The following is a 26,972-nucleotide window of genomic DNA, read 5'->3' as shown; positions in this document are numbered from 1 at the left end:
ATGAAAGCCAACAATCAATTGAATCGTAAAGAAGGTTAAATGAGAAGATAAAGGAAGTGGTCAAGAAACAAATCCTAAAATGGCTTGATGCAGGAATTATTTACTCAATTTCTGATAGCAAATGGGTGAGTCCAGTGCAATGCATCCTGAAAAAGAGTGGCATAACAGTGGTTCACAATGATAAGGATGAATTACTACCAACACGTATCCCTACGGGATGGCGAGTTTGTATGGACTATCGTAAATTAAATGCAGCCACAAGGAAAGATCATTTTCCACTTCCCTTTATTAACAAAATGTTAGATCGGCTTGCTGGAAAAGCTTATTATTACTTCCTAGACGGCTATTCTGGGTACAACCAAATTGCTATTGCACCAGAGGATCAGGAGAAAACAACTTCCACCTGCCCCTTTGGTACTTTTCCTTTTCGTCGTATGCCTTTCGGTCTTTGCAATGCACCAGCCACATTTCAAAAGTGTATGATGGAAATATTCTCAAAAATGACCGAAGACTCTTTAGAAGTTTTTATGGATGACTTTTCAGTTTATGGGAATGATTTTGATCATTCCGCTGACAATTTGGATAAAGTATTGTAGCGATGTCAAGACACTCATTTTGTCTTGAATTGGGAAAAATGTCATTTTATGGCAACTGAAGGCATTGTGTTGGGCCATCACATCTCTAATCAGGGTATTTAAGTAGATAAAGCAAAGGTGGAAATCATCGATAAATTACCTCCACCGACAAATGTGAAAGTATTCGTAGCTTTCTTGAACATGTAGGATTTTACTGACGGTTTATTAGGGATTTTTCAAAGATTGCAAAACCATTGTTCTCATTGCTAGAACAAAATTGAAAAGTAATCTTTGATGAGGCATGTCTGGATGCCTTTATTCAGTTAAAGAAGCCGCTAGTCAATGCCCCATTGTCGTTGCACCCAATTGGTCTCAGCCTTTCGAAGTTATGTGTGATACAAGTGACTTCACTGTGGGTGTAGTGCTAGGACAATGCAAAGGAAAAAAATTTTCACACCATCTATTATGCTAGCAGAACTCTTACAAAAACTTAATTCAATTTTACCACCATAGAGAAAGAATTGCTAGTCGTCATCTTTACTTTCGACAAGTTTCATTCTTATCTTGTCGGCGCAAAAGTTATGATATTCACTAATCATTCGGTGTTGCGATATATTTTTACGAAAAATGATGTTAAACCAAGACTGATACGATGGATTTTATTATTGCAAGAATTTGACATTGAGATAAAAGACTGCAAGGGGTCAGAGAATCAAGTTACTAATCATTTTTCTATATTGGAAGTTGGCAGTGAAGATGGGAAAATACTTCAAATTATCAACACATTCCCAGATGAGATGTTATTCGCTGTCGATGTAACTCCTTGGTATGTAGATTTGGTTAATTACTTGGTGTGTGGTAAGCTCCCATTGAGTATCAAGGGCCATAAAAAAGAAAGATTTCTTCGTGACGTAGTGAAGTGCCATTGGACCAAGCTGTATTTATTCACAGTATACAATGAAAACATCATTCGGTGTTGTGTCCTGGAAGAAGAGATGTTTTCAATCCTGAAACACTGTCATGATTTTCCTTAAGGAGGCCATTTCGGTGGTATGAGAACTGCTGCTAAGGTTCTACAACCAGGATTCTACTGGCCATCATTGTTCAAGGATGCTCATAATTTTGTGAATCAATGTGACAAATGTCAGCATACCGGTTCTATTTCCCGACGTAATGAAATGTTGCAACAGCCAATTATGGAAGTTAAATTTTTCGATGTTTGGGGAATGGATTTTATAAGATCGTTTCCAACTTCATTTGGAAATCTTTACATATTAGTCGTTGTTGAATATGTTTCGAAGTGGGTGGAGGCTATTGCTATCCCAAAGGATGTTGCAAGGACAGTGCTCAATTTTTTTCACAAGCATATACTTACCCGTTTCGACACACCAAAGGCCTTGATTGCTTATCAGGGTACACATTTCCATTGCAACCAAGTGGCAGCCACATTAAAGAGATATAGAGTCAATCACAAAATGGTTACTACTTATCATCCACAAACTAATGGACAAGCTGAAATTTCAAATCGACAAATTAAGAACATTCTTAATAAGGTTGTGAACCTTTCGAGAAAAGATTGGTCTTCTCGATTGGATGACACTCTATGGGTTTTACGGACAACATACAAGACTCCTTTGGGGATGTCGCCATATCAATTGGTTTTTAGGAAAACATGTCACTTGCCAGTTGAATTGGAACACAAAGTGATGTGGGCAATTAAACAAGTGAACATGCACTATAATGTTGCTGGAAAGAAAAGGTCATTAGACATCACCGAGCTAGAGGAGATTCGATGAAATGCTTATGAAAATTCTATGATTTATAAGGAAAAGACCAAACGATGGCATGACAAGATTATTTTGCAGCGATAATTTACCGCAGGACAACAGGTTTTATTATTCAACTCTACACTTAAATTGCACCCAGGTAAATTGCATCCACGTTGGTCTGGTCCATTCAAAGTTGTCAACGTATTTCCTCATGGTGCAGTCACAATCCGAGATTTATGTGATGGACACCAGTTCAAAGTCAGTGGACAGAGATTGAAACACTATTTTGGAAATAAAAATCAAGAGCTGGTAGAAACCATTAATTTGGTCCAAACATTTTAAATCTTTTATTTATTATTCTGATATTTCATCTTATTTTATTCCTATTTTGTAAAGTTTGTTTTCTTTCCATTTTGCAGAATAATAAGGTATCAATGTCGACACAACAAGATTTGGTTGTCAACGTATTCCGTACCACTGTGTTACCATTAATCAGAATTAAGGGAACTTCAATCTTCACCGTTGGATCAAAACCCACCCAACCATTTGATCCGTTTAAGTAGTCAGAATTCTTCTTAGGCGCCACTCTTCCCGCTAGTTTTGTATCTCTCCACAAAACATCATGACTCTACATTTTCCTCTTTCACCCCCTATAAAATCTACAGCAATGTGTTGATTACAAAACATTTAAGCAACCATTTTTATTCTTTTTCCTCACTCAAGATCCCACCTTTTTCACTTAAATTTGTCTTTCCTCCATAAAAGATGGAAAGAACAAGAGGTTTGACCAAGAAAGCCAACAGACCAACTGAAGAACATGCATCCTTCGCCACCACAATTTGCAAGTCGAAATCCCCCAAGCCGGTGCAAAAAAAGGAAACAGTATTCTTTTTGAATAAAGTGGCAAGGGAATGATTTCAAGACAATATATTGCATCAAAATTTTCTCCTCGAACAAGGCATTTCTTTGTCGCAACAACAGGAGTTGGACAAACAAATTCACCGAACCATTTCTAAACTGAAATGGGGAAATTTCTACGCACACCCTGGAAGCTATTCCTCTTCCCTGGTACATGAATTCTATGCCAACCTCTATGACCAATATTTAGAGTTTATTTTTGTTCATGAAGGTCTACTCCCATGGGATGCCAACACAATCAATGAGCTATATAACCTTACTGTTGATGTTGATGAAAACTCTGATTTCTTTGCATAAGTGACGAACGAGAAAAGGGACCTGCTCATAAAAAAATTGTGTATTAAAGGAGCACGGTGGACAGGGTCGCATCCAGGATTTTACAATGCATCGTCGTTTCTTAAGATTGCACAACAAAATATGGTTTCACTTTGTTAACTGCAGACTGCCACCGTCTACCCACAATACCACCATCAACATTGACAGAATGTATCTAATACATTCCATTATCAAGGGTAGAAAAATTTAAGTATGCGTAATTCTCCACAAGAAATTGTTGAATGTGCCACCCGACAGACCAAAATTTTGGTTTTCCCATCATTGGTAATGTCACTATATCGGTGGAAAGGCATTGTGCCCCGAGAAGATGAAGAAATCATGGAGAATAAGGTTCCAATTAATGAAGTCTTTGTCAAAAGGATGACTCGTGGCACAGAAACACCAATACTGAAAGAGGTAGGAACCAACAAGACAAAGAAGGGCTAAGCCAAAGCCGACAACAAAGGAACAACCCTGCATACAGAGACATCCTTATGACGCAAGATGAAAGATGTTGAGAAAATGGTTACTTCTATCAGCAATAGGCAAATAAAACTTGTTACTACAATTAAGGATACGGAGAACTCTCAGAATTTGTTTTGTGTTTATACTAAAGCTTGCAACGGTTCCATTGTAGCCACATTAAGCCAATTGAGCCCATCTTTAATACCAGACTTCCTAGTGTTTCCACCAATCATTAGGAACTATGAGCATTCATCTGCGACAGACGAATTTGAAGACCGAGACCAATTAGTGGCATCTCCTCCCATCGTGCAAGTCTCTAATAATGACAAAGATGAAGAATCTAGGGACATTAAGGAATGTCTACGTAAGATTGATAGCTTATTCGAGGATGGTATTTTTGCTAATCAAAAGGACACTATTGTTGAGAAGAAAATTGATACTGTAAAAGAAGAAGTTGTTGTTGAAGCAGAAGTTGTTGCTAAAGAAGAAAAAGTTGCTAAAAATGAGAAAGAAAAAAGAGAGGAAAATTTTGTTGAGAAGGTTGTCACCGCACCCGGATCTGTGGGTGCAAATCTTGATAATTTGGAGCAAAATAGAGCAAGACCGGTGGAAGTTTCTGAGGTCACCAATGAGGGGCAATGCAATTCATGGGCAATAATGGTCTATACTGGACTACTCCAAGTGGCTACTCCTACACAAACAGCAGCCAATGATGCCAGGGCTGAGCTAGAAACTGAGGAGCAATCCGAAGGCCACGCAAAGCCCAACAAAAAGAAAAAGAAGCAATCTAAAGAGAAGAAAATGAGGAGAAAGAAGCATCATGTAGCCACATCGACGGCTACGGATAATTGATTTAGTTGTTTTAAGCTTTAGTTATAGTATTCATGCATTACGTGTAGCTGTAGGTTTTATTTTGATAAGTATATATTGTCATTGCATTTTCATTTTCATTGCATATTCCTGTCAATGCATTGGGGACACTGCAATTTTTAAGTTTGGGGGAATGTATATCGAATTGGAAATACACCCACATTTCAATTTTTTTTGAAGCATGCAAGGTTTATACACAATTGTTCGAAAAAAATTTTGTTACATTCGATGCTTAATTCTTGGATCATGTGAATTGTCAATGATTGAGTTGGATAAATTTGACTGAATGTTGTATCTTCAATACTTTGATGAATTATTTATGTTGCATTAGTAATAAATAACTAGTAGCATTCCTTGAATCTTGAATGAAACTGCCTTCTACAGTTGCTTATATATATATATATAGATAGTTATAAATAAGTGACACTCCAAAGTGGGTATATTGAGGAATGTTAAAAAAGGAACACTCCAATACAACCATTAGAAAAATGAATCTGGCCAAAGGGCATCACTGCATGAGTGTGTGTCGATGCAATTAAGTACTCCCTAGGGGTTTGTTGCACCACAATGTTACTTCTCAGGAACAAGGGTACAGTTATGCAACGATATCCCTTATTCCATAAAAAAATCATTCATATTTATAAATACTTAGTATTGTACAATAAATGTTGTATTAGTAGATAGAATTTAGGATTTGAAACATGATGCTGATTTTGAAGAAAGTGCAATATTACTCATTCATCCTTATGTATTGTCGATGCAATATTCTTTCATCTGAATGTAACTCATTCATTGGGATTTTAAGTGATTCAAGTTGCCAGAATGTTCATTTGCCTTACCTAGTAATGTTTCACCGCCTTGCTGGCTTCTATTTTACTTGAGGACAAGTAAAAATTCAAGTTTGGGATTTGATTATAGCAAGAAGAACATATGTTTTCTCCCTACTTATTTTTTAAATTGTTCCCATTTAGTTACCCTTAGCATACATTTTAACTTGTTCAGTTTAGTAAATTGCATTTTATAACTCAGTGAATCGTAGCCTATTTTATCTTTAATTTTGCTATCTTTCTGCACTAATGTTGATACATGAGTTAATTACAGATTGCGTCTGGAATTGTCGCCACAGTTGACAGATATCCGCAATGTCGCTGCATAAGTTAATTCCAGATGGCATTCAGAATTGTCGCCACAGTTGACAGCTATCTGATAAGAGCCAACCATGAGTGAGCTGTCCAGTCCAGTGTAACTATCTTGTACGAACAAGGATAGAAGAATCCTGAGAGAAGGACATATGTACTGTTGAGGAAAACATTAAAGGATAATGTGAAAAGAATGAAAAATAGAGGAATTTTTGGTGGACCACCATTCTCTTACCCTATTTTGAAGCTTGCGGCTATGGCAACTTAAGCTTCCCTTGGGTGAGCCAACGTAAAGGCTGATGCAGATCCACTCCTGACGAGGAGATCTAAATGCATAACAAGGGGAAATGGATAGATTCAATCGAGTAGCCTAGGAATAGTATTCTCCATTTGATTCTTTCTCATTTCATGAAAATTTTGGTGATTACTCTATGTTTTCTACTATACGGATGTACAATGAATGTTTTGTTAAATGTCATCTTATTAAATCTTATTTTTGTTGTTTAATCTTGGGGGTTTGAATGTCCTAAACACGAAAGTGTTATTGCAGTCACTAACACTGGAAGGTAAAGTGACAGTTTGAGCTATTAAGCTTTTCAGCGAAAGTTGAGTAAGGACTAAAGGAATTTAGTCCACTTGTTCTTAATAGTGCATTATTGCCATCATCAGAAGGTGAGGTTAACGTACATGGTTAAGTCTCAGATTAAACCAAAGAGTGCCATTTGGTAATATATACATTAATTTTATTGCGTCGACAATCACCTATCTTTTATACCGTGTGAGTACTTAGTATACTACTAAAGATTCATGTTGGGGATCCCAATTTATCCATAGCATACTTAATCTTATTTTTTTCGAGTTATTGCTTCAACAGCTATACTCACAATTTACCTCGTTTCTATCTAATTATTGCATCGACATTAATAGACAAAAGACAATCATCCCTGTGGGATTCATATCCGATAGACTCACATCTGTCTATTATACTTGCATCGACAGTGTATGCCTGCATATAATTGTTGTGACGTTTACAGCCGATCATCCCTTTATTATGAAGGTCTTATCAAATTAGTCCCTCCACTATTAAATAGATCAATTTAGTCTTTGTATTATTAAAAAGAATCAAATAAGACCAAATATTAACAAAATTAATATTTATTGTTTAAAAATTGCCATTTACCATTTAACAAAATTAATATTTTTTAAGCTTTTATCACTTTACAAGTGAATTTTTTAAGTTGAATTGTAAATAAATAAAATAATTTTCATGTCATTTTAAACAATAAATGTTAAATCTGCTAAAATGTGGTTGATTCTTTTAATAGTAATCGACTAAATTACTCAATGTAATAATAGAATGACTAATTTGATTTGATCCATGTAATAGAAGGATCTATTAAATACTTTCACCATTTTTTAATTATTATGTTTTTAGTTATTTACTACAATATTGTTAATATGTAATGTGACAATTTCAACTATTTTAATCTACTAATCATTTTCTAAATATTTTATTTAGTTAAAGGTTAGATTTTTTTAACACCTTGATTAGATTGTGAAGATTTTTTAACACCTTGATTAGATTGTGAATGTTAATAAGGTGAAGTAATTTTAAATTTAAAAGTATAATTATAATATTATTTTATATAAAGTTTATAACTAATCATAACCCTTCCTCAATTCTTAAATAGGAGAATAAATGTGCTTTAATACGCTTGAACCCATATCATCTTGCATTGGTAATAATGTCAATACCAACTGAGCTAAAACTCAATCAATAAAAATATAATTACATTTTTTATAAGAAAGGAAGGGAATGGGATTGCTTGAGATTGAATCAAAGTTGTCGATATACAACATAATACTCTTGTCACTAGACCAAGAAATTGTATAAATATTAAACCATAAAAATTTTATATGTATAAATAAGAAAGTTATTTTATTTTATTTATTAATATCTCATGTAATTATTACAATTCTAATTATGAAATTGACTACTAAATTATTAATAGTTGAATATTATCTAGTGTTTGAGAAAATATATTTATTATCTTGTATAACATGTTTTATTAATATTTTAATTTTCATATAAATTTTAAAACATTTTATATAACCTTAATTGTGTCTTACTAGTAAGTTATCATTATATAAAACTTAAATGTTGAATAATAATATATACACGGGATGATTATATTTTTAAAAGTTATATCATTGTGTCTTACTAGTAAGTTATCATTATTTAAAACTTAAATGTTGAATAATAATATATACACGAGATGATTATATTTTTAAAAGTACCAGATATAATTTTAATAAAAATAGTTTGATTAAGTTTTAGCTTAATTAACATTGTTGCTATTATAATAATAAAGAATACATGAATTATGAGAAGTAGGCATCGTATCAAAAAATTTAACTTACTATATTCTAATGAAATTAATAATTTTTAATAAATTTAGCTCATTTAAATCTAAATAAATTAATAAAATTATATATTTAAATTTTATTATTTTAGCATAAACCAACATCAAGTGACTTTATTTTCAAACATTTTAATTTAATTTAAAATAAAATAACAACACTACATTTTTTAACATTTCATTATAGATTCGATCATATCTCGCTCTTTTTAAAATAATGCCTAAAATATCTATAACACATCCCCAACTATATATTAAAATGAAAAGTTTTGGTCTTAAAATTTTTATTAGAAAATAAAATTACATCTTTAATTTTAATAGTTTTGAGATTCATATTTATATAAATAGATTGAGATTTTTTTTTTGAAAGAAAAGACCTGAAGGTCAACCTCAATTTATTGCATCATTTAAAACAATATTATGGATTTCCATCGGGTAATCCATATTAAAAGTATTAGTACAATTATTAGTAATAGCCCAGCTACAAAACTAATCAGCAGCTTTATTACAACAGCGAGGAGCCTAATTAAAATTAAAACTAAAGCACGGGCCCAAAAAATTAAGCAGATCCCGAATGCGGTGGCCCATAGTTGAAAAGTCAACATTTGGTCTACTTAGGCGATTAACCAGGCTGGCACAATCAGACTCAAATTCAAACCGGACCCAAGTATTATCCCGAGCCAATTTTATGCTCTCCTCCAACGCGTATAACTCCGCCCATTCCGCATTGTAGTTCCTATTCAACACCCCAGGGCGCCTCCCCAGGACAAAGCCATCATGGTCCCTAGCTATAATTCCAAAGCTAGTCTTTCGATCTTTAACAACAGCGTCAAAGTTAATTTTTACCATCCCTTGGTTCGGCTTCCGCCACCCTTTATTCACAGCAGGCTTAGGCAGAGACGGCTCATGCAACAAATTAAATATGCGGAAGTCCTGGCTTAACGCAGCAGCCTTCTCCCACGTCACTTTGGCGTCCTCCTCCATATTCCAAAAAACTTTGTTCTTCCTGTTGTTCCAAATATTCCAAAGAACCGTAATAAAGTCTGAGAGAGCCTTAAGATCTAGCGAACGGGCCACCTTTTTGATCCAGTCCACACCCCGACAATGGCTGCCATCCAGTAGTTTACTGTTCAGACCTCCATGCATCAGCACCGCCCGGGCCCTAAGGTAATCTTTCAACGCGTGGATAAGGGTCTCTTTGTCCCTTCCACACCTTAGACAGTCACTGTTGAAATCCCTCCTGATATTGGAGATTTTTTCATATGTAAGGAGAATATCATGCCCAATACGCCAACAAAAAATTCTAATCTTTGGCAGCGTTTGCAACTTCCACACCATCCTCTAAAAGAAACGATGGGGCCCCAACCCCACATGCCTAAGAGACAACCACGAGTAAGCAGACTTAGTAGAATAATTCCCCAAAGGGCTATGGAACCAAATGCGAGAGTCGTTCAGGCCATCATGGAGAATGGGGATTTTACAGACTTGGTCCCCCATGTAATCACCATAAATGTCCATCACCCTCCTCTCGTTCCAACCATCTTTCTCCTCATTTAACAGCTTGCTAACTTTATTCTCCTGGACCTCTCTTACAGAAAGTCGGATAGAGTCACTCAATAATCCCTCAAGCCCCAGTTCTCATTCCAAATGTCTATCTTACTCTCGTTGCCCACATTCCAGCCAAAGCCATCATACAAAATGCTAGCCGCCTTCACAATACTCTTCCACGCAAAAGAAGGCTTGTCAATCCGTTTAGAGCGCAAGACATCACCGTCTGGGAAATATTTAGCACTAAGGACTTTATAACAAAGCGTATCCCTACAGCTAATGAGGCGCCACACTTTTCTGCCCAACAACGCCACATTAAAACATCTAAGATCCCTAAAATTGAGCCCCCATGCCTTTAGGGTAACACATGTTGTCCCAAGATAACATATGCCAGCCTCTGTTCATATTTTTCCACCCTACCACACACGGCCGATCATAGCTTGAAGCTCCTCCAAGACACCATTAGGAACCAAAAAGACCGAAAAGGCATACGTAGGAATCGACTGAAGAATCGATTTAATGAAAATTTCGTTGCCACCATTAGATAAAAGTCTCTTAGACCTGCTGTTGGTCCTATTGGCAACCCGATCTAGAATGCTTTTGAAAGCCGCGGACTTCTTTTTCCCAATCAGAAGAGGCAACCCAAGGTAACCGTCAAATTGTGTCACCACCTTCATCTTGAGCAAACCACCAATCATAGCACGACTAGCAGCATTAGTATTTGGACTAAAACAAACCGTGCATTTGTCCAAGTTGACCCGTTGACCAGACATCCTCTAGAACACCTCCAAAATCTTAGTAAACTCCTCCACCTCGCATTTCTTATTCCTAACAAACAAAAGAGCATCATCAGCAAAAAAGAGGTGATTTATTCTCGGGCTATCCTTACTAGCCCTAATGCCCTTAATTTTATTAACACTTTGAGCATGAATCAACATACGAGATAGGGCATCCATGCAAAACAAGAACAAATAGTGGGATAACGGGTCCCCCTAACGGAACCCCCTTTCCGAAATAATAACATCGGACAGAGTTGTATTACATTTAACTTTATACCGAACAGAGCAAACACAATCCATAATTTTAAGAACCCAAGCATTAGAGAAGCCCATTTTTAACAGGACTTTTTCCAAGAAACACCACTCGACCCGGTCATAAGCCTTGCTCATGTCGAGCTTAACCACACAACCCTTGTTCGGACCATTCTTGGAGCTGGGAAGATAGTGCATGAGCTCGTGAGCTACTAAGACATTGTCATGGATCATTCTGTTAGGAACAAAGGCGCTTTGATTGTGACTTATACACAGGTGGAGAACTTCCTTAAGCCGGTTAGCAAGGGTCTTAGAAACAATCTTGTAAACCACCCTACAAAGGCTGATAGGGCTAAAATTCATCATCTCGTAGGGATTCTTAATCTTTGGGATCAACACAATAAGCGTCTCATTAACACACTCAGCACTCCTGTTGCCCTGCAGGATATCTTGACATAAGCGAAGATCATCTGCCCCTACAATCGGCAGTGATCTTTGAAAAAACTCCACGACAACCCATCAATTCCAAGGGCCTTGCGCGGGTCCATCTGTTTGAAGGCTCTCAGGATCTCTTCATTAGTGAACTCCCCATTCAACCTTCTATTAATCTCATCATTAATACACTCGGGCACAGCCTGAAGATCACTCTCATCGTTCACATTTATCGAAGTCTTAAAGAGCTCATTAAAATACTTCCAAGCAATATTGCTCTTCGTGCCAATTTCCCTGCATATCTTTCAACCTCTCGATACAATTTTTCTTTCTACGACCCGAGGCCCAAACATGAAAATAACGGGTATTTCTATCCCTATCTTTAAGCCACTAGAAATGAGCCCTACTAGCCCAGTACCTTTCCTCCACCTCATAAAGATGGCCCAGCTTTCTTCTAGCATTTTTAAAGAGGCTCGTCGACTGATCACTTGAAGGCCCGTCAATAACCCTACTGATTTCCTTCTCCAACCCTTTAATCCTATTCTTCATATTTCTATAATGGTGGTATTTCCCCGAGCCCAGTTTACCCCGAAAAAACTCTATTTTCTCCAACGTATCCCCCTCCCTATTCAACCAGATCCCAGTAATAATGTCTCCAACTCCCTTCTCCTTAGCCCAATAATTATCGTATCTAAACCAAAGCCTCTGGTCAATCTTCTTTTCTTTTAGCTTGCTCACGTCTGTGTCCATAAGGATAGCCTCATGATCAGATTTAGATTGTCTCACAATATAAGATGTAAGAAAAGGCAATCTTTCAATAACAGCTTTAGAAACGATGAATCTGTCCAACCTCTCCTTGACCAGCCCATTGACTTCTCTGTTATTGGTGCACGTGTACCACCCATTACAGGTTTTAACATCGAACAAGTTCAGCTCATCAAGGAAGTTTGCAAACTCATCCATGAGGGTTTTGGGTTTTTTACGGCCACCCTCCTTTTCGGCATTGTTCAAAATGTCGTTAAAATCCACCCACAATCCATCTTTCATTATTCCTACATTTCACCCTCCTCAGCATATCCCAGGCATTTTGTCTTAAACGAGGATCGGCTTGACCATAAAAGCCCGTAAATCTAAGCATCTCACCATCATCCATGCTGACTAAGGCATCAATATGATATTTGGAGTAATTCTGCACCGTGACCCTTACGCCTTTCCTCCACATCACAGCTAAACCACCACTCTTCCCTTCCGAGCTAACATCAAGACAACCCTCCATCCTGCATGTCAAACAAATACGAAAAAACGCATTAGAATGAATTTGTCTCACAAAGAAAAACAATATCCGGACCATTAGCCACAAGGAGTTGCTTTAACCCACGAACTGTCGCAGGGTTGCCTACCCCACGACAGTTCCAGCAAAAGATTTTCATTGCTCATGACCAGCCACCGCCTTCAAAGGTGAACAGAATCTAAAAGTTCTCTTAACAAGCCTGGCCGAACTTTCATCCGTGTTCTCTCCATTAGAACCCCTATGTCTTTTTCGTTTGCTCTTGAATCTTCCCAATCCATCCCTCATAGCACTATGAGACTTCCTTTCCAGAGGAGAGTTGGATATGGAGCCCTCTTCCCCACCTTTCTCTTTCCCTTTATGCGCAAACTGCTCACTTTCACCCTTCGAATTTGCCTGACTCTTGTCTTTTCCCGCGCTCATTTTGGTCTTTTCCATAACTAACTCCACCCCATTTCTTCCCATGCCTCTGTCTTGGTTTCGGGTCCCGAAGGGTGCCCTCATCCAGCTCCCATACTAAGCACTTAGACCACTCGATTCATCACCCTCCTTAAGAAAAGTACACTTTTTAACAGTATGTCCTATAATTTTACACTCGTAGCAAAAGTCTGGGAGCCTCTCATACTTTAGCAACCTTATCATTTCCAGCCCATCCTTATCAACAAGCTTCACAACCCTTCTCAACGGTTTTAAAACATTGATCTTAACTTTGAGTCTCACAAACTCCATCCACCCTCTATTCCGGTCCTTCCAGTCTATTGCCACCAGGTCTCCTATAGCATTGCCAATATCCAGGGCCGTCTGATGATCCATTAGTTCAATAGGGATATTGTAAACCCTCAACCAAAACGGTGACATCCAAAATTCATACGAATCTATAAATAGATTGAGATTCACATGGTAAAAATGGGGACAGATAAACAATTAATAAAATTTGCAATACGCTAATTGTTAATAAAAATGATTTCCTAAATTAATTTCTTTTAAAAAAATTGAATTTAAATATTTGAATTATATATTTTAATTAGTGTTGTTTGGCTGTCACATAATTGCCAACAAAGCAACCATTTGTAGCAAAGCAGAATTGCAAGCAAATGATATTATTTATTTAAACTTTAAAAAAGCGCATAACGTTATCAATTTGACGAGGAAACCACAACAATAAAACATGATTCATGTGCTTCTTCATGCGAAATTGAGGTTTCATAATGCCAAGAAAAAATCGACACAAATACAAGAATTACTTTCATTAATGGACAATATACATGTGATGATGAATAGTAGCCTATGACTGACATCCTATGGTACCCAATTTTTTACTTAAAATATTCATCTCTTACATGTACCAGTATCAAAACATACCAATATCCCACATGCTTATTTTAAACACATATTCAGACACAAATTCGAGAGTATGATACTCCAACACTATGGGAAAAAATTGAGCATACCCGTCTTGAAACATACCCATACCCGACACTTTCAACACATATTCGAATATGAATATAAGGCGATGATCATTTAAATATATTGAAAAAGACTTAGAAGAACAATAAAATAGGATACTTGAATTACCCATATCCAACACATCTAAATCTGGATAACATAGATGACATATATTCAAGAAAGTGTAAAACTTTATTTAAAACCCAAAATGACATCTAATTCTCACTCTAAAGACTTTGAAGTATAGCGCCAGAGAAGCCCTCCAACAAGGTTGTTCAATGCATGGGAAGCCATAGGAACGATAACACTAGATGACATGATTGTTGCATAACCATACACAATACCAACAAAAGTTGCCCTGAAACATACAATATCACCCAAATAATATATGATCATACAAACTTAGTAAAAACTAGAAAGTCAATCTTAACTTCTTCTTTTTTGTTTTTTTGAAATATCCATATTAGACGCCTATGTCCAACACATACTGGACATGAGGACGGGATTATGACCTTCTAATGATCCTCAAAAGGCATAGAGAAGATTCTAAGGAATGGAAAATACATGTATCATACAAGTACCTAAATCTAACTCTCCACATTGTGCTTGGAAAACATAGGTTTCTATCTATGTTGCTCTAATTTTTCATTTTTACTGAAATACATATGTCTAAAACTTATCTATAAGTAGCTACTAGGATATAACCTTCTAAGTGTCCTCAAAATTCATGAAAAAACTCTGATGAAGGATAAACATACCCAAGTCAGACACATCACCTATCCGTACCCAACTCTCACACCCTAGCTTTTAGTAACATAGGATTCAAAATTATTGTAAGACAATGAGAAAAGTTCAACAAGTATTAGTTCTCAAATTTTTCTCATTGTCTTACAAATAATTTTGAAACCTATTGTAAGAATAATGTTGCAACATATTGCACTGACATCTGACTTGACTTTGAAATAATTTTAAGAATGGTTAATATGTAAATTGATCCCGATACCTTTTAACGATTTGGTAGGTAAAAGAAATTCATAATCAAAATTCAAGTTCCTGAATAGTGAAACAAGCTAGCCCAATGGACTAATACCATTACATAAAATGTTAACATAGTATCAAGTTGTCATGTGTCAAATCAATGCCACATCAGCATTTGACCTTACACGTGATGACTTGGTATTTGAGCAAACTATGCCACATCACAATTTTATGTAACAGCGTTAATCAATTGGGGAAATATGTTAATGAAATACAAATTCAGTTACCTGATTAAGGTGCCAAATCGTTAAAAAAAAGGTGTATAATTTTTTGGTATGTTCACCATGAAATACAATAGAAAATTTTGATCAATTCATGATGGTATATATGCTGAAAAAGAAGCATAATATCAAGCATTAAATCAATAAGATGTTAGAAGCATATACCACACTGCAAAGGAATACTTTCTCCCATTGCCCAAGTGTAGAACACCAAAAACTGTGCTAACAACCATAACACTTTTCCAGTCAAATCCCAAAACCGGGAGCAGTGCGCCACGAAAAAGGAGTTCCTACGCATTGTGCAAGTTTTATTAGTAGGGTATATCACATGTCAGCATTAAAGGAAGAAAAGGGGAAAAAGAGTTGACGAAAATCAGAAATAGTTATTTCAGCTACCTCACTCATCCCAGGCAAAAATGCGACAACCAAGTAATCATAAGGTTGTAGTGAAGAAAGAACCTGCAAAGGAAGATGTTTTTGAGGTTCAGAAAATAATATATAAAGATTTTAAGAGAAAATCCAGCCCCTACAGATTCAGCAAACAAATAACGAGACAACTCGTTGGCTCAAAGTAATTTCAATTATACAAAACCTAATAAGCTAATCTAAAACTGAACCTTAACAGCTAGGAGTGAGTATTCAGTTGGTTCGGTTGGTTTAGCTCTAGGTTATTAAAAACCAAAGAAACTTAGAAAACCAAACAAACCGACAGAAATATGAGTAAGAAACCTGAACTAACCAAACTGAATTGGTTTGGCCAGTTGTTTTAGTTTTTCACTTATATTGGGTTAGGTTACATAATGTTTTTGAAATTTTTAGAACCAAAGGAAAATTAACGTAACACAACTTATTTGTTTTCTAATTGTGTTGGTTTATCAGATGGTTCGGTTTGGAAAAGAAAAACCACAAACTGAACGAATAAACACATAAATCAAACTATCAATCCAAACCAAACAAATCGAATTAAATTAATTGAATTTGATCCATCTTGGTAAAGTGGCATTTTGCTCACACTTATTAACAATGAATCTATTGGAAGTCTATGAGTAGGCACCTACCTGCTTATTGGCTGTATCACTTGACTCAGCAAAATATTGCCACGTCTTCAATAGTATGTACCGACATGAGGAAATTAGCAAAACCAATCCAGTGATCAACTCAAGGTGCCATAACTCGAAACCAACTGCAAACAAATGGAGAGGCAATGATTCTATTTGAAATAGCTATATAGCTTGGATTTGGGTGCGAGTTCCGAACAATGGTAGTTTCTAAGTTTTTCCATGTATTTGAAGGATAATATCCCTGTACCTATATTCAAATGTGTTAGACATGAGTACCTAAAGAAAAGTGACAAATCCAAGCATCATAGGATGAACTTACTTGCATGCTCAAACACATAAGTAAGAAACCTATATTACTCAGATTATTCATTTTTCTTAAAGTACACCCATGTTGAGATATAAGTACGAGGACATACCTCACCAATGACTATTCAAATACATGAAAGAACCTTTTTTTTTTTAAATTACCATACCTGTATCCAACACTTGCACCCAAGTTTGAGAAACATAGTGAGAACCCTTAAAAAATATTATTTCATAACAAGCTAGAATCTAAAAGTTTTCAAGAGAATATTTAATAAACCTATTCTAAATTTTATTAAGTAAATAATTAAATTTAAATAGAAAAAAGAGTCATAACCTAGCTAGAAAAATAATTCTCTTATTCTAGTAAACTACTACAAGATAAAATAAAATATTCTTAAAAATTTCAATTAATTATTCTAAGATTTATCTACCTAAATAACTAAAAAAATATCCCCAAACTATATGGGCTTCAGGTATTTCAACACCCTCCTAAGTTGGTGCATATATATCAATTATGCCCAACTTGCTTACAAGAAAAACAAAACTTGTCTTAGAGAGCCCTTTGGTGAGTATGTTAGCAATCTGTTGTTTTGAAGGAACAAACAGCATGCACACTTGACCTTTTCAACTAAGCTTCCTTCTTTATTTTCAAATTTTACATTTGGATCAATTAATGTGTCAACTGGGCGGCAACCACTCATCCCAACCTCCTTTTACAGATCAATCACATTTTTCTGAGAGACCACAAGACCATTCTTTGATCGAGCAACTTTCATTCCAATGAAATATTTTAAAGGACCCAAGTCTTTGATCTCAAACTCTAATGTTATATGCTCCTTAAGATGCCTTATTTCATCCAAATCATCTCCTGTAAGAATGATATCATCGTCATTAACTATAATAATAGTTATTCTACCACTTTGTGAGTGCCAGTAGAACATTGTGTGATCAGTTTGCCCTTGTCTGTAATCTTGTTTTTTAACAACCTGAGTGAATCATTCAAACCAAGCTCGAAGAGATTGCTTTAGATCATACAAAGATTTCTTGAACTTACACACTTGAGTTTCAAATTTTTCTTCAAAACCTGAGGAGAATCCATGTAACTTCTTCTTCAAGTTTCCCATTTAGGAAAGCATTTTTCACATCTAGCTGTTGTAAAAACCAATCAAAACTAACAATGGATAAAATAACTCTAACAGAATTTAACTTGGTTATTGAAGCAAATGTCTCAAGATAGTCTATCCCGTATGTTTGAGTGTACCTTTTAGCCACTAGTCGAGCTTTGTATTTATCTAAAGATCCATCCAGTTTGAATTTGGTTGTGAACACCCATTTACAGTCCACTTTTTTTTTTCTACAAGTAATTCCATTGTTTCCCATGTACCTGTTTTTTCAAGAGTGCGTATCTCCTCTAAAATAGCCTCCTTTCATTTAGAAACCTGTAAAGCATCTTTCACATTTTTGGGTATTTCTACAGTATTGAGACACGAAATAAAGGCTGAGAATGTCGAAGACAAGACTTTAGAAGACACAAAGTTAGATATGGGATATTTGACAACATTTCTAACACATTTTCTTTTAACAATTGGAATATCTACATTAGAAAATTCATTGATTAGATTATGAGTTTTACCTGGACTTTTGACAAGATCTTGCGGGTCGGATTCTTGGTGATGAATCTGGTGGATTTCACTTTTTTAATTCCGATTTCTTCTTGAGTAAACCAACAATTCCTTTGTTTGTTCCCTATTCTAATGATCAGCTATACACCTTCGTACTCCTTTTTATTAACAACATTAACATCATTGATTTATGTGTTGATCATAAATTCGTCTTCCCCATTATTAGAATACCTATGTTGTATATTTTTAGTCTTTTCTTGATCAATTATTGAATTTTCTTTGCTATAATTCCCTCCCTGGATATTGGAATTAAAATAAGATTGTGTTTCAACAAATGTGACATCCATGGTAACAATAATCTTCTTATCAATTGGATCACAACCCCCTTTTTATTAGAAGGGTACCCAAAAATGACACTTTTTTTTTTTGCTCTAGGAGCTAGTTTACCTTGGTTGTGAAGATAAATAAAAACACTAAACCCAAAAACTCGGAAGGGCAAATCTGTGATCAATTTAGAGTTAGGAAAACTATCTTTAAAAAAAACTAAAAGGAGTTCTATAGTTTAGAGTTTTACTGGGGATTTTATTAATAAGATATATAGTTGTTAATAAGGCTTCTCCCCAAAGATAACATGGTACCTGACTAGTAAACATCAAAGCTCTAGTTACTTCCAAAAGATGGCGGGTTTTTCTTTTTGCAATCTCATTCTGTTGTGATGTGTTTGTACAAGAGCTTTGGTGGACTATTCCATGTTTGGTTAAGAAAACGCCTAATTGGTCGCTAAAAAATTATCCACCATTGTCACTCCAAAATTCTTTTATTTTAACACCAAATTATGTTTTCACCATAGTATAAAAAGACTGAAACACATTTTTAACTTTACACTTATCATTTAATAAAAACACCCAACAAATACGAGTATGATCATCAATAAATGTGACAAACCAACGTTTTCCTGAAAAAGTTAAGACTCTCAAAGGTCCCCAAACATCACTATGAATTAACGAAAAATGTTTGGAAGCTTTATATTTTTTAGGTGAAAAGAATGACCGATTATGTTTAACCAATTCACAAAATTCACAATGATATGAAGGAATTTTATTCTTAAATAGATCAGGTAGCAAATTTCTTAAATAGCAAAAAATAGCAAACTAGAGATTCTTTAGCATTGTCAATCATCCTCCACGAGACCATGTCTTGAAATTTACACATAGAAGAGTCAAATATAACACGACAATTTGAGGATGGGGATAATTTACTAACCGATATGAGATTACAAGCTATATTTGGCACATGTAAAACATCATGTAAAACCAAGAAAAGCGAAATTTTAATTGTGCCTTTCCTGGCTATTGCCGAGAACAACCCATCTACTACTTTGATCTTTTTGTTTCTTGAAAAAGGTGTGTAAGTTGAGAAAAGAAAATGACTACTAGTCATGTGATCACTAGCTCCAGAATCAACGACCCACGTGTTTGTTTTACAAGGCTTGACACAGAGAAAAATAGAAAAATCAATACCTGTTTGGGTAAATAAGGAAGGCCTATTGGATGAGTTAGGAACAGAAGAATTCATCTGCAACTGTGGTGATTGAAAAAACTTGTGTAGATGCTCTAATAGTTCCTTAGTGAATGGAGACCCTTCTAGAGAACTTTACTGCTCATGATTTTCAATAGTCGTTTGGAAAGCTCTACTACCCTCAAATTTTGAACCACGACCATTGCCACTCTTTTTTCTCTCATTTGTCGATTTTCGATGGAGCTTCCAACACGTTTCTCAAGTGTGTCAATATTTTTTGCAATGGTCACACCAAGGTTTTTTTTTTTCTTTTTTCACTGTCATCATTATTTTTAACAGTCACAAAAGCAAAATTATCGCCGTTAGCTTCAAATCCTAGCCCTAACATTACTTTTCTCCTCGTCTCCTCTCTTCTAACCTTCAAAAAAAAATCTCACGGAGTGTTGGAAGAGATTTTTTTTCCTAGAATCCGAGATCTCACGTTATCAAATTCTCCAGGACACTCTCCTCTTTTTTCATAGCTTTTACACTATCTATGGGACACTCTCATTCATCATTATAACATTAATCTAGTTCTTGCTAAAGAGACATCATCTCATTATAATACAAAGTAACTTCTTTTTCCCCTTGCCTAGCCTTCCAGAGTTTTATTTCTAACTCAAAAATCTGTGAAGCGCTTTCTAAATCTAAATAGGTGTCTTTCACAGCGCCCCAAACATCTTTAATAGTCAGGAGAAAAAGAAAAGGTTTACCTATGGATGCTTCCATGGAATTAATAAGTCACGCAATTATCATAAAATTTTCTGACTTCCACGTGCTCATCTTTGGATCGCCCACCTATGATTGCTTAACTTCTCTAGTTAAATGACCTAGCTTGTTGCGCCCATCAATTGCTAACTTCACGAACTGCGACCATTCGAGATAATTCTTGCCATTCAACTTGTGAGATGTCAGCTGAAAAGAGAGGTGAGACGCCTTTGTCCCTAGAATCATTGCACTCTCAGTAGTTATTTCGACAACAGAACTTTCTAACTCCGTTTAGTTGTTGGATCTTTTATCTCTATTAAATGTTGTTTTAACCATGGTGTTACTGGAGATTTAATCTAGCTTAGACGCCATTAAAGTTTTTAAGAGAGTATTTAATAGAACTGTTCTAAATTTTATTAAGTTAATAATTGAAAAAATAATAAAAAGAAGAGTGATAACCTAACTGGGAAATTAATTCCCTAACTACTAAAAGATCAAACAAAATATTCCTAACAAATCTCAATTAATTATTCTAAAATTTATCTACCTAAATAACTTAAAAATATTCTCAAATTATATGGGTCGTCTGTATTTCAACAAAATCTTCCAGCTTCTTGATAAGCATCGGATCTAAAACTATTTCTAGAAAGAATCAACCGTTCTCATAATTTTATAAGCTGAATTCATTTTCAATACCTAGGGTTAGCAAATAACCTGTGTTTCAAAATCTATGCAGATCTAGTGGCTTCATTTTAAGCATTTGAAAAGATATTCTCAGTTTAGATAACCACAAATATTAGACCAGAATTAAGACAACAGTTTAAATTGCTAAATTTATCCTTGTGAGCTCAACTTAATTTTTAAAGGGTCATCTCTTGATTAGTAATTCGATCAAACACTAAAGGCAGAAAAAGCAGAAACAAAACCAATTTTCGGAAACCGTTTAGGGAGGAAGCTTAAATGAAATATATACATGATACTTCCGTGGAGCAGTCAAGAATGGGTAGTCCTTCCATTGACCCAACATGCGATACCTGTAGATTACAATTAGAATATACAACTTGAAGATATTTTACCAATTAAGAAAACGTAAGTCAAGTCACAAACTCACTGTTTTGGTGAGTTGATCATGTTGAACTTAAGAAAAGCGAAAGTTACTTAAGCTACTAAACAAGTAATGGACATAAAAAGAGGTCTAAAAGCAAAGAATAAGATCATAGAAATGAAGCTACCATTCATGCGTTCTGAAGCAAACCTGTCTAATTATTAGACCCAAAGCAGCTATCAACCCAGAAGTGATGGTGCAGGCTTGAAGCACATTACTCCTGGAAGGAATGGAAATGATATCCGGTGGAGTTGAATCTACACTTTTTCCATTATTATTATTGCCATCCTTGGAAGGACACATATCAGCTAGACCATTGATGTCTTCTGGTAAGGTCTCTTTAGTCTGCAAGGTGAAACTTTTACTCAGCCGCCCCTCTCTTCTTGAAATTTTCATTGGTTTGCGACTAGCAAAGGCCCTTGCACTAAATTTAGTGCTCTGCGGATGAAAGCATACATGTATAAAACTTGTAGGACCTGAAGGCAAACTACTTATCAAATTCAGCAAGATTAGATGGCTTACAATGATTGAGATTCGGGGTGAAAACTCTTGGATTCCATAGTATCTAACAAACATCCCACCTATTCAATTATCACCAATTTTGCACATCAACAAAGAATAAAGAAAAGCTCTTTTATTTTTACTAATAACTTAGTTCCTGTGTCAAATCTTAGGGGTATAAACAAGGTACTTAGGTTCGACGAAAGAAACTAGATTCGATTTTGACATTTTCAAGTCAAGCTCAAGGTAAAGCTATCAAATGAGCTAGATTAGAGTATTCTAATGTTTGCCTCGAGTAGTTCGCCAGGCTAATTGAACTTCCTTTTAATATATATTATTCTTAATTAGCATTAAAAAATCTCAGTTCCAACATAAATAATCGAGTTTTTAAGTCGAGAATGAGATTCAAGCCTATTACCAAATAAATTTAATTTAATTTAATGAGCTTAAGCATGGGAGTTCAGTATATTTTTACCGGATAAACAAACATAGTTAAAAACAAATATTGAGCACGCTTGAGCATTTCAAATATTTTTCTTGAATTTTAATCTTGAGCTCAACTCTAGAACTGAAAGTGAATAGAGTTCGAGGTAAGCTTCAAGTATCGAGTTTCAAGTTGAATCAAACTGGAGCTTCTTAGAACGGGCATCAATTGAATTATACCCTGTCAAATCTGATACATGGTGATGGAAGAACTAACATGAAAAACATTAAAACTTTCCCAATTTCAGCATTCTTTTAACTAAACATATTGGTTGGTGAAACAGAAAGAACAAGAAAGGGAAGTCATGGAGAAGTGGCACTAACAGTTTATAGTGAGCAAACCCATAGCTGGTGCCAGCTTCTAAATCAAAGTGGATGCACCCTTTAAGCTGTCAGACCCAGAATTCACAATAAAGCAAGATAATTAAAATATGAAAAGAAAGGCAGAAAGTATTTGTGCGTATCTATGACAGAGAGTAATTCAATTGAAGCCAAACCAAACCTTTATTCCTGCAGTTTCTGTATTTCTAAGTTCCCAACTGGAATTTTAAAACGAAGATATCAAATTTATCCAAACAAGAAGAGAGCATCTAGAGAAGCTGCGATGTATGATAAGGATTACAAGGGCGAGGATGTCAGAAACTGGGTGAAGTTAAGAGCACAAAATATGAAATATCCTATGCTTTTGAAGGCAACACCATTCATATATTTGTGGGTTAAGGGCATAGACAGACATGAACTTTTCCAAATAGAAAATAACATTTATGTCCTTTCTCCGTCAAATGATAAAATTACAGTTTAGTTATTGTACTTTTACTTTTATTCAATTCAGCTCGATTGAGACTTCCTTTAACACTAATACATTTTTCTTATCATCTTCTTAACCCATATTCATTATTAAATTATATTCTCTCGACTTAGTCAAATTACACTTTAGTCTTTACAATTTTCTATCTCTTTCAGTTTGATATGTTTCTATTATTTCAAGCTCACATTCATACTCACTAAATTTTCTTTCTCCAAATATGTAATTAATTTCTTAAATTTTATTTGATACACTCATTTTTTAATTTTCCTCATAATTTCACCATCTCGATCGTAGAACAATACCAGTTACTAAATTAAAAATTTTAAGGTGTTAATTTTTAGATAAAAGAAAGGAACACATGGTGTATAAATTAAACAAGTCAATATATGGACTTAAACAAACTTCTCATCAATAATATTTTAAGTTTAATTATATCAAAACTTCCTTTAGTTTTAAGGAAAAGAATGTTGATCAATGTATATATGTAAAGGTCGGTGGGAACAAATTTATTTTTCTTATTCTATATGTTTACGATATTCGCTAGCCACAAAAGATTTTGGTTTATTATATGAAACCAAGAAGTTCCTCTCTAATAATTTTGAAATGAAATATTTTGTGATAAATGGCAATGATTGTTAGGATTGTCTAAAATACATATATTAATAAAATTTCAAAGAGATTCAAGATGGAAAAATATTCAATAGGAATAGTTCCGGCCAAAAAAGGGATAAATTTAATCTTATGCAATGTCCAAAGAATCAATTGGAACTAGAACAAATGAAGAAGATTTCTTATGCATTTGTTGTTGGGAGTTTGATGTATGCTTAAACTTGTACAAAAACATACATCAATTTTTTTGTTGCAATGCTAGGCAGATATTAGAGTAATCCAAGATAGGACCATTAGAAAGCTACAAAGAAATTACTTAGATACTTACAATGAACGAATGATCATGTGCTCACTTATAGGATATCCAATCGTTTAGAAGTAACTTGTTATAAATATTTAGCTTTTGATAAATGTGTAGATTTAAGGAAGTCTACATTTAGTTATTTGTTACTTTTAGAGCAATTTTATGGAAATTGGAAAGCAAATTTATCATTATTACATCTACTATGGAGGCAAAGTTTATAGCATTCTTTGAGTATATTATTCATGGGTTATGGTTGTGGAATTACACTCTAGGGCTTGGAATTGTCGACAGTATGACAAGTCGTTGAAAACTTATTGTGATAACTCTACATCAAGTTTCTTCTTTAAATGACAAGTATTCGAATGGTACTAAACATATGGAAATAAAATACATTACCATTAAAGAAATTCAGAAATAAAGAGTGCCAATTGAACATATTAGTACCAACTTAATGGTTAAAGATCCATTAACAAAAGGATTGTCACCCAAGACATTTAGTGAGCATATTGAAAAGATGAGTATTATAGGATGTCATTTTGATTTATATTAAGGTGTGACCAATATTATCATTGACACTTTCAACTCCATAATGAAATTATTTTAATATTTCATATTTTCTAATAAGTATAAATAATTGAATTAAAATATTATTAACATGAATAGTCTTAGAATAGAAATGAAAGTTAGACAATTATGTTTCTTTTCATGTTAAGTTGGAAAATTAACATGTAGTGCATGGAAGGAACTATGTTGATATAATGATATACAACCGTCATAGCTCTTATAAATTTTCTAACTATGATTTGATATTATAATTAGTATGATTAAAGATTTAACAACAATAATATTGTGCACATTATTATCTTTATTATTAAATCATGAAAGTGATGGCATATGGGTCAAGCGAGAGAATTTAAGAAATTATGTGACCCATATGATATTTATTAGATATTATTATATATTATCTAATAATTAATAATGATTTAATAATTTATTTAAAATTATATTTGATTAGTTGAAGAGTTATATTTCCTGAATAGTTATATTACTGGAATTGTGACTATTTGAATAATTAAAACTCTTCAAAAGGACATGCCATGTAATACCTTACTTTTGACCTACAAGATGATCAAATGCTTGATGTCACGTTGGTTACTGAAGTAACCTCCAACACAAATTACTGAACACGTGAAGATATATTTTAAGCCATTCAAACATAATGAATAGTAATTAATCAATACTACAACTAAAAGAAACTTAAAAATAACATTTGAGATTCAAAATATCGAAAATAGTGGTCAAGTATCGATACTTAACCCATGTGTTCCAATACCCTAGACCAAAAATTCATATTAGTAGTTACTAGGCTCAAGTTTCGATACTCAGATTCCGTGTACCGATACCTCAAAGCAAAGTATCAATACATCTTATTAAGGTTCAGTACCTCACCTTAAACCCAAAACACTCAGCAAAAAAGTACCAAAAACCAACAACCAGTGCCACTAAACACCATTAAACCATGCCATACATCCACCAAAATATTACCAACACATTTAACATACTAAATCAAGTTCAATGTAACAGCCCGATTTTAAGCCTGGTCGGAACAGTGGTTTCAGGATCACAAATCTGACGAGGGAAAATATAATTATTATTATATTTTTATGGTCTACAATTTCATGGAAAATTTTTGTGAAAATTTCGTTCAAAAATTTCGACGTTTGGGCACTCAATTTAGCCAAAAGGACTAAATTGCAAAAAGTGCAAAAGTTGAGTTCTACATGTTAGAAGTGTCCAATTGTTATGAAATTTTAAATTGGAGGTCCTTAAATGGTAATTAGACCATTGGTTAAATTTTGGACAAAAATGGACATGAGATAAGTGAAATAGGAAATTTTTAAGTTAGGGGCATTTTGGTAATTTGGTAATTAAAAAGTATTAAAAAGACAAAATAGGCCAAAAATCATCATCTTCAACCTCATGGCCGAAATTAGAAAGGGGGAAGCTATGGTTAGCTTTTTCAAGCTTCCAAGTTCGATTATCAAGAAAGATGAGAAGTCAACCTTAATCGGGGAAAAGAGAAGATTGGGGATTAAATTCCAAAATCTTTACATTTTGTATCGAGGTAAGTTGTATGTAATTAATACACTGTTATAATTATTTTTGTTATATTTCGTGACAATATATGTGAAAGGGTTGGATATGAAATAGTTATATTAAAGTTAGAAATTTGAAATTGATAGTTGATTTGTTTAAAATCAGCTTGGTTTATGGATATACCAACTGCAAGTAATGGTTGAAGTGATTTAAATCGAATTAAAATTGGTTATGGATTTGAGTGGAAAGATTGATATTATAACGTGCTATGGAGAAATTGTAAATTATTGGAAAGTAAGAATCTTTGTGGAACTGTCGGAATGGTAAAGATTTGAA

General features: G+C 34.5%; 3 protein-coding genes across 3 annotated transcripts; all 3 read right to left on the bottom strand.

The window, feature by feature from the left end:
• Positions 1–6,007: 6,007 nt before the first annotated feature.
• Positions 6,008–9,809, bottom strand: LOC105766997 (uncharacterized). The gene is made up of 2 exons (XM_012586531.1): positions 9,099–9,809; positions 6,008–6,208 (listed from the first exon to the last, which is right to left on the bottom strand). The coding sequence occupies exons 1-2, from the start codon at positions 9,807–9,809 to the stop codon at positions 6,008–6,010; spliced, it is 912 nt and encodes a 303-aa protein (XP_012441985.1).
• A 275-nt stretch (positions 9,810–10,084) lies between these two features.
• LOC105766996 (uncharacterized) lies at positions 10,085–10,792 on the bottom strand. Its single transcript, XM_012586530.1, has 2 exons — positions 10,440–10,792; positions 10,085–10,352 (listed from the first exon to the last, which is right to left on the bottom strand). The coding sequence occupies exons 1-2, from the start codon at positions 10,790–10,792 to the stop codon at positions 10,085–10,087; spliced, it is 621 nt and encodes a 206-aa protein (XP_012441984.1).
• A 3,478-nt stretch (positions 10,793–14,270) lies between these two features.
• Positions 14,271–23,529, bottom strand: LOC105765919 (hypothetical protein). The gene is made up of 9 exons (XM_012585200.2): positions 23,321–23,529; positions 23,143–23,207; positions 22,357–22,415; positions 21,985–22,272; positions 21,703–21,763; positions 16,534–16,658; positions 15,872–15,934; positions 15,641–15,765; positions 14,271–14,574 (listed from the first exon to the last, which is right to left on the bottom strand). Exons 2-9 carry the CDS (start codon positions 23,162–23,164, stop codon positions 14,439–14,441), a joined length of 879 nt encoding a protein of 292 aa, XP_012440654.1. The 5' UTR covers positions 23,165–23,207; positions 23,321–23,529; the 3' UTR covers positions 14,271–14,438.
• Between the last annotated feature and the right edge of the window lie 3,443 nt (positions 23,530–26,972).

The sequence above is a fragment of the Gossypium raimondii genome, chromosome 5, assembly GCF_025698545.1.
Source record: "Gossypium raimondii isolate GPD5lz chromosome 5, ASM2569854v1, whole genome shotgun sequence".
Lineage (NCBI taxonomy): Eukaryota > Viridiplantae > Streptophyta > Magnoliopsida > Malvales > Malvaceae > Gossypium > Gossypium raimondii.
This window is presented reverse-complemented; position numbering and strand designations above follow the sequence as displayed.

Coding starts and splice junctions, on each gene's coding strand:
- LOC105766997 (XM_012586531.1), bottom strand. CDS start 9,809: ATGGTGTGGAAGTTGCAAACGCTGCCAAAGATTAGAATTTTTTGTTGG. Junction 6,209..9,098: donor AGTCTGATTGTGCCAGCCTG/GTTAATCGCCTA, acceptor TTTCCTCAACAG/TACATATGTCCTTCTCTCAG.
- LOC105766996 (XM_012586530.1), bottom strand. CDS start 10,792: ATGTCTGGTCAACGGGTCAACTTGGACAAATGCACGGTTTGTTTTAGT. Junction 10,353..10,439: donor GCTATGATCGGCCGTGTGTG/GTAGGGTGGAAA, acceptor GCTCAATTTTAG/GGATCTTAGATGTTTTAATG.
- LOC105765919 (XM_012585200.2), bottom strand. CDS start 23,164: ATGGGTTTGCTCACTATAAACT. Junction 21,764..21,984: donor TGGGTCTAATAATTAGACAG/GTTTGCTTCAGA, acceptor TGTAATCTACAG/GTATCGCATGTTGGGTCAAT. Junction 15,766..15,871: donor TTTTGCCTGGGATGAGTGAG/GTAGCTGAAATA, acceptor CACAATGCGTAG/GAACTCCTTTTTCGTGGCGC.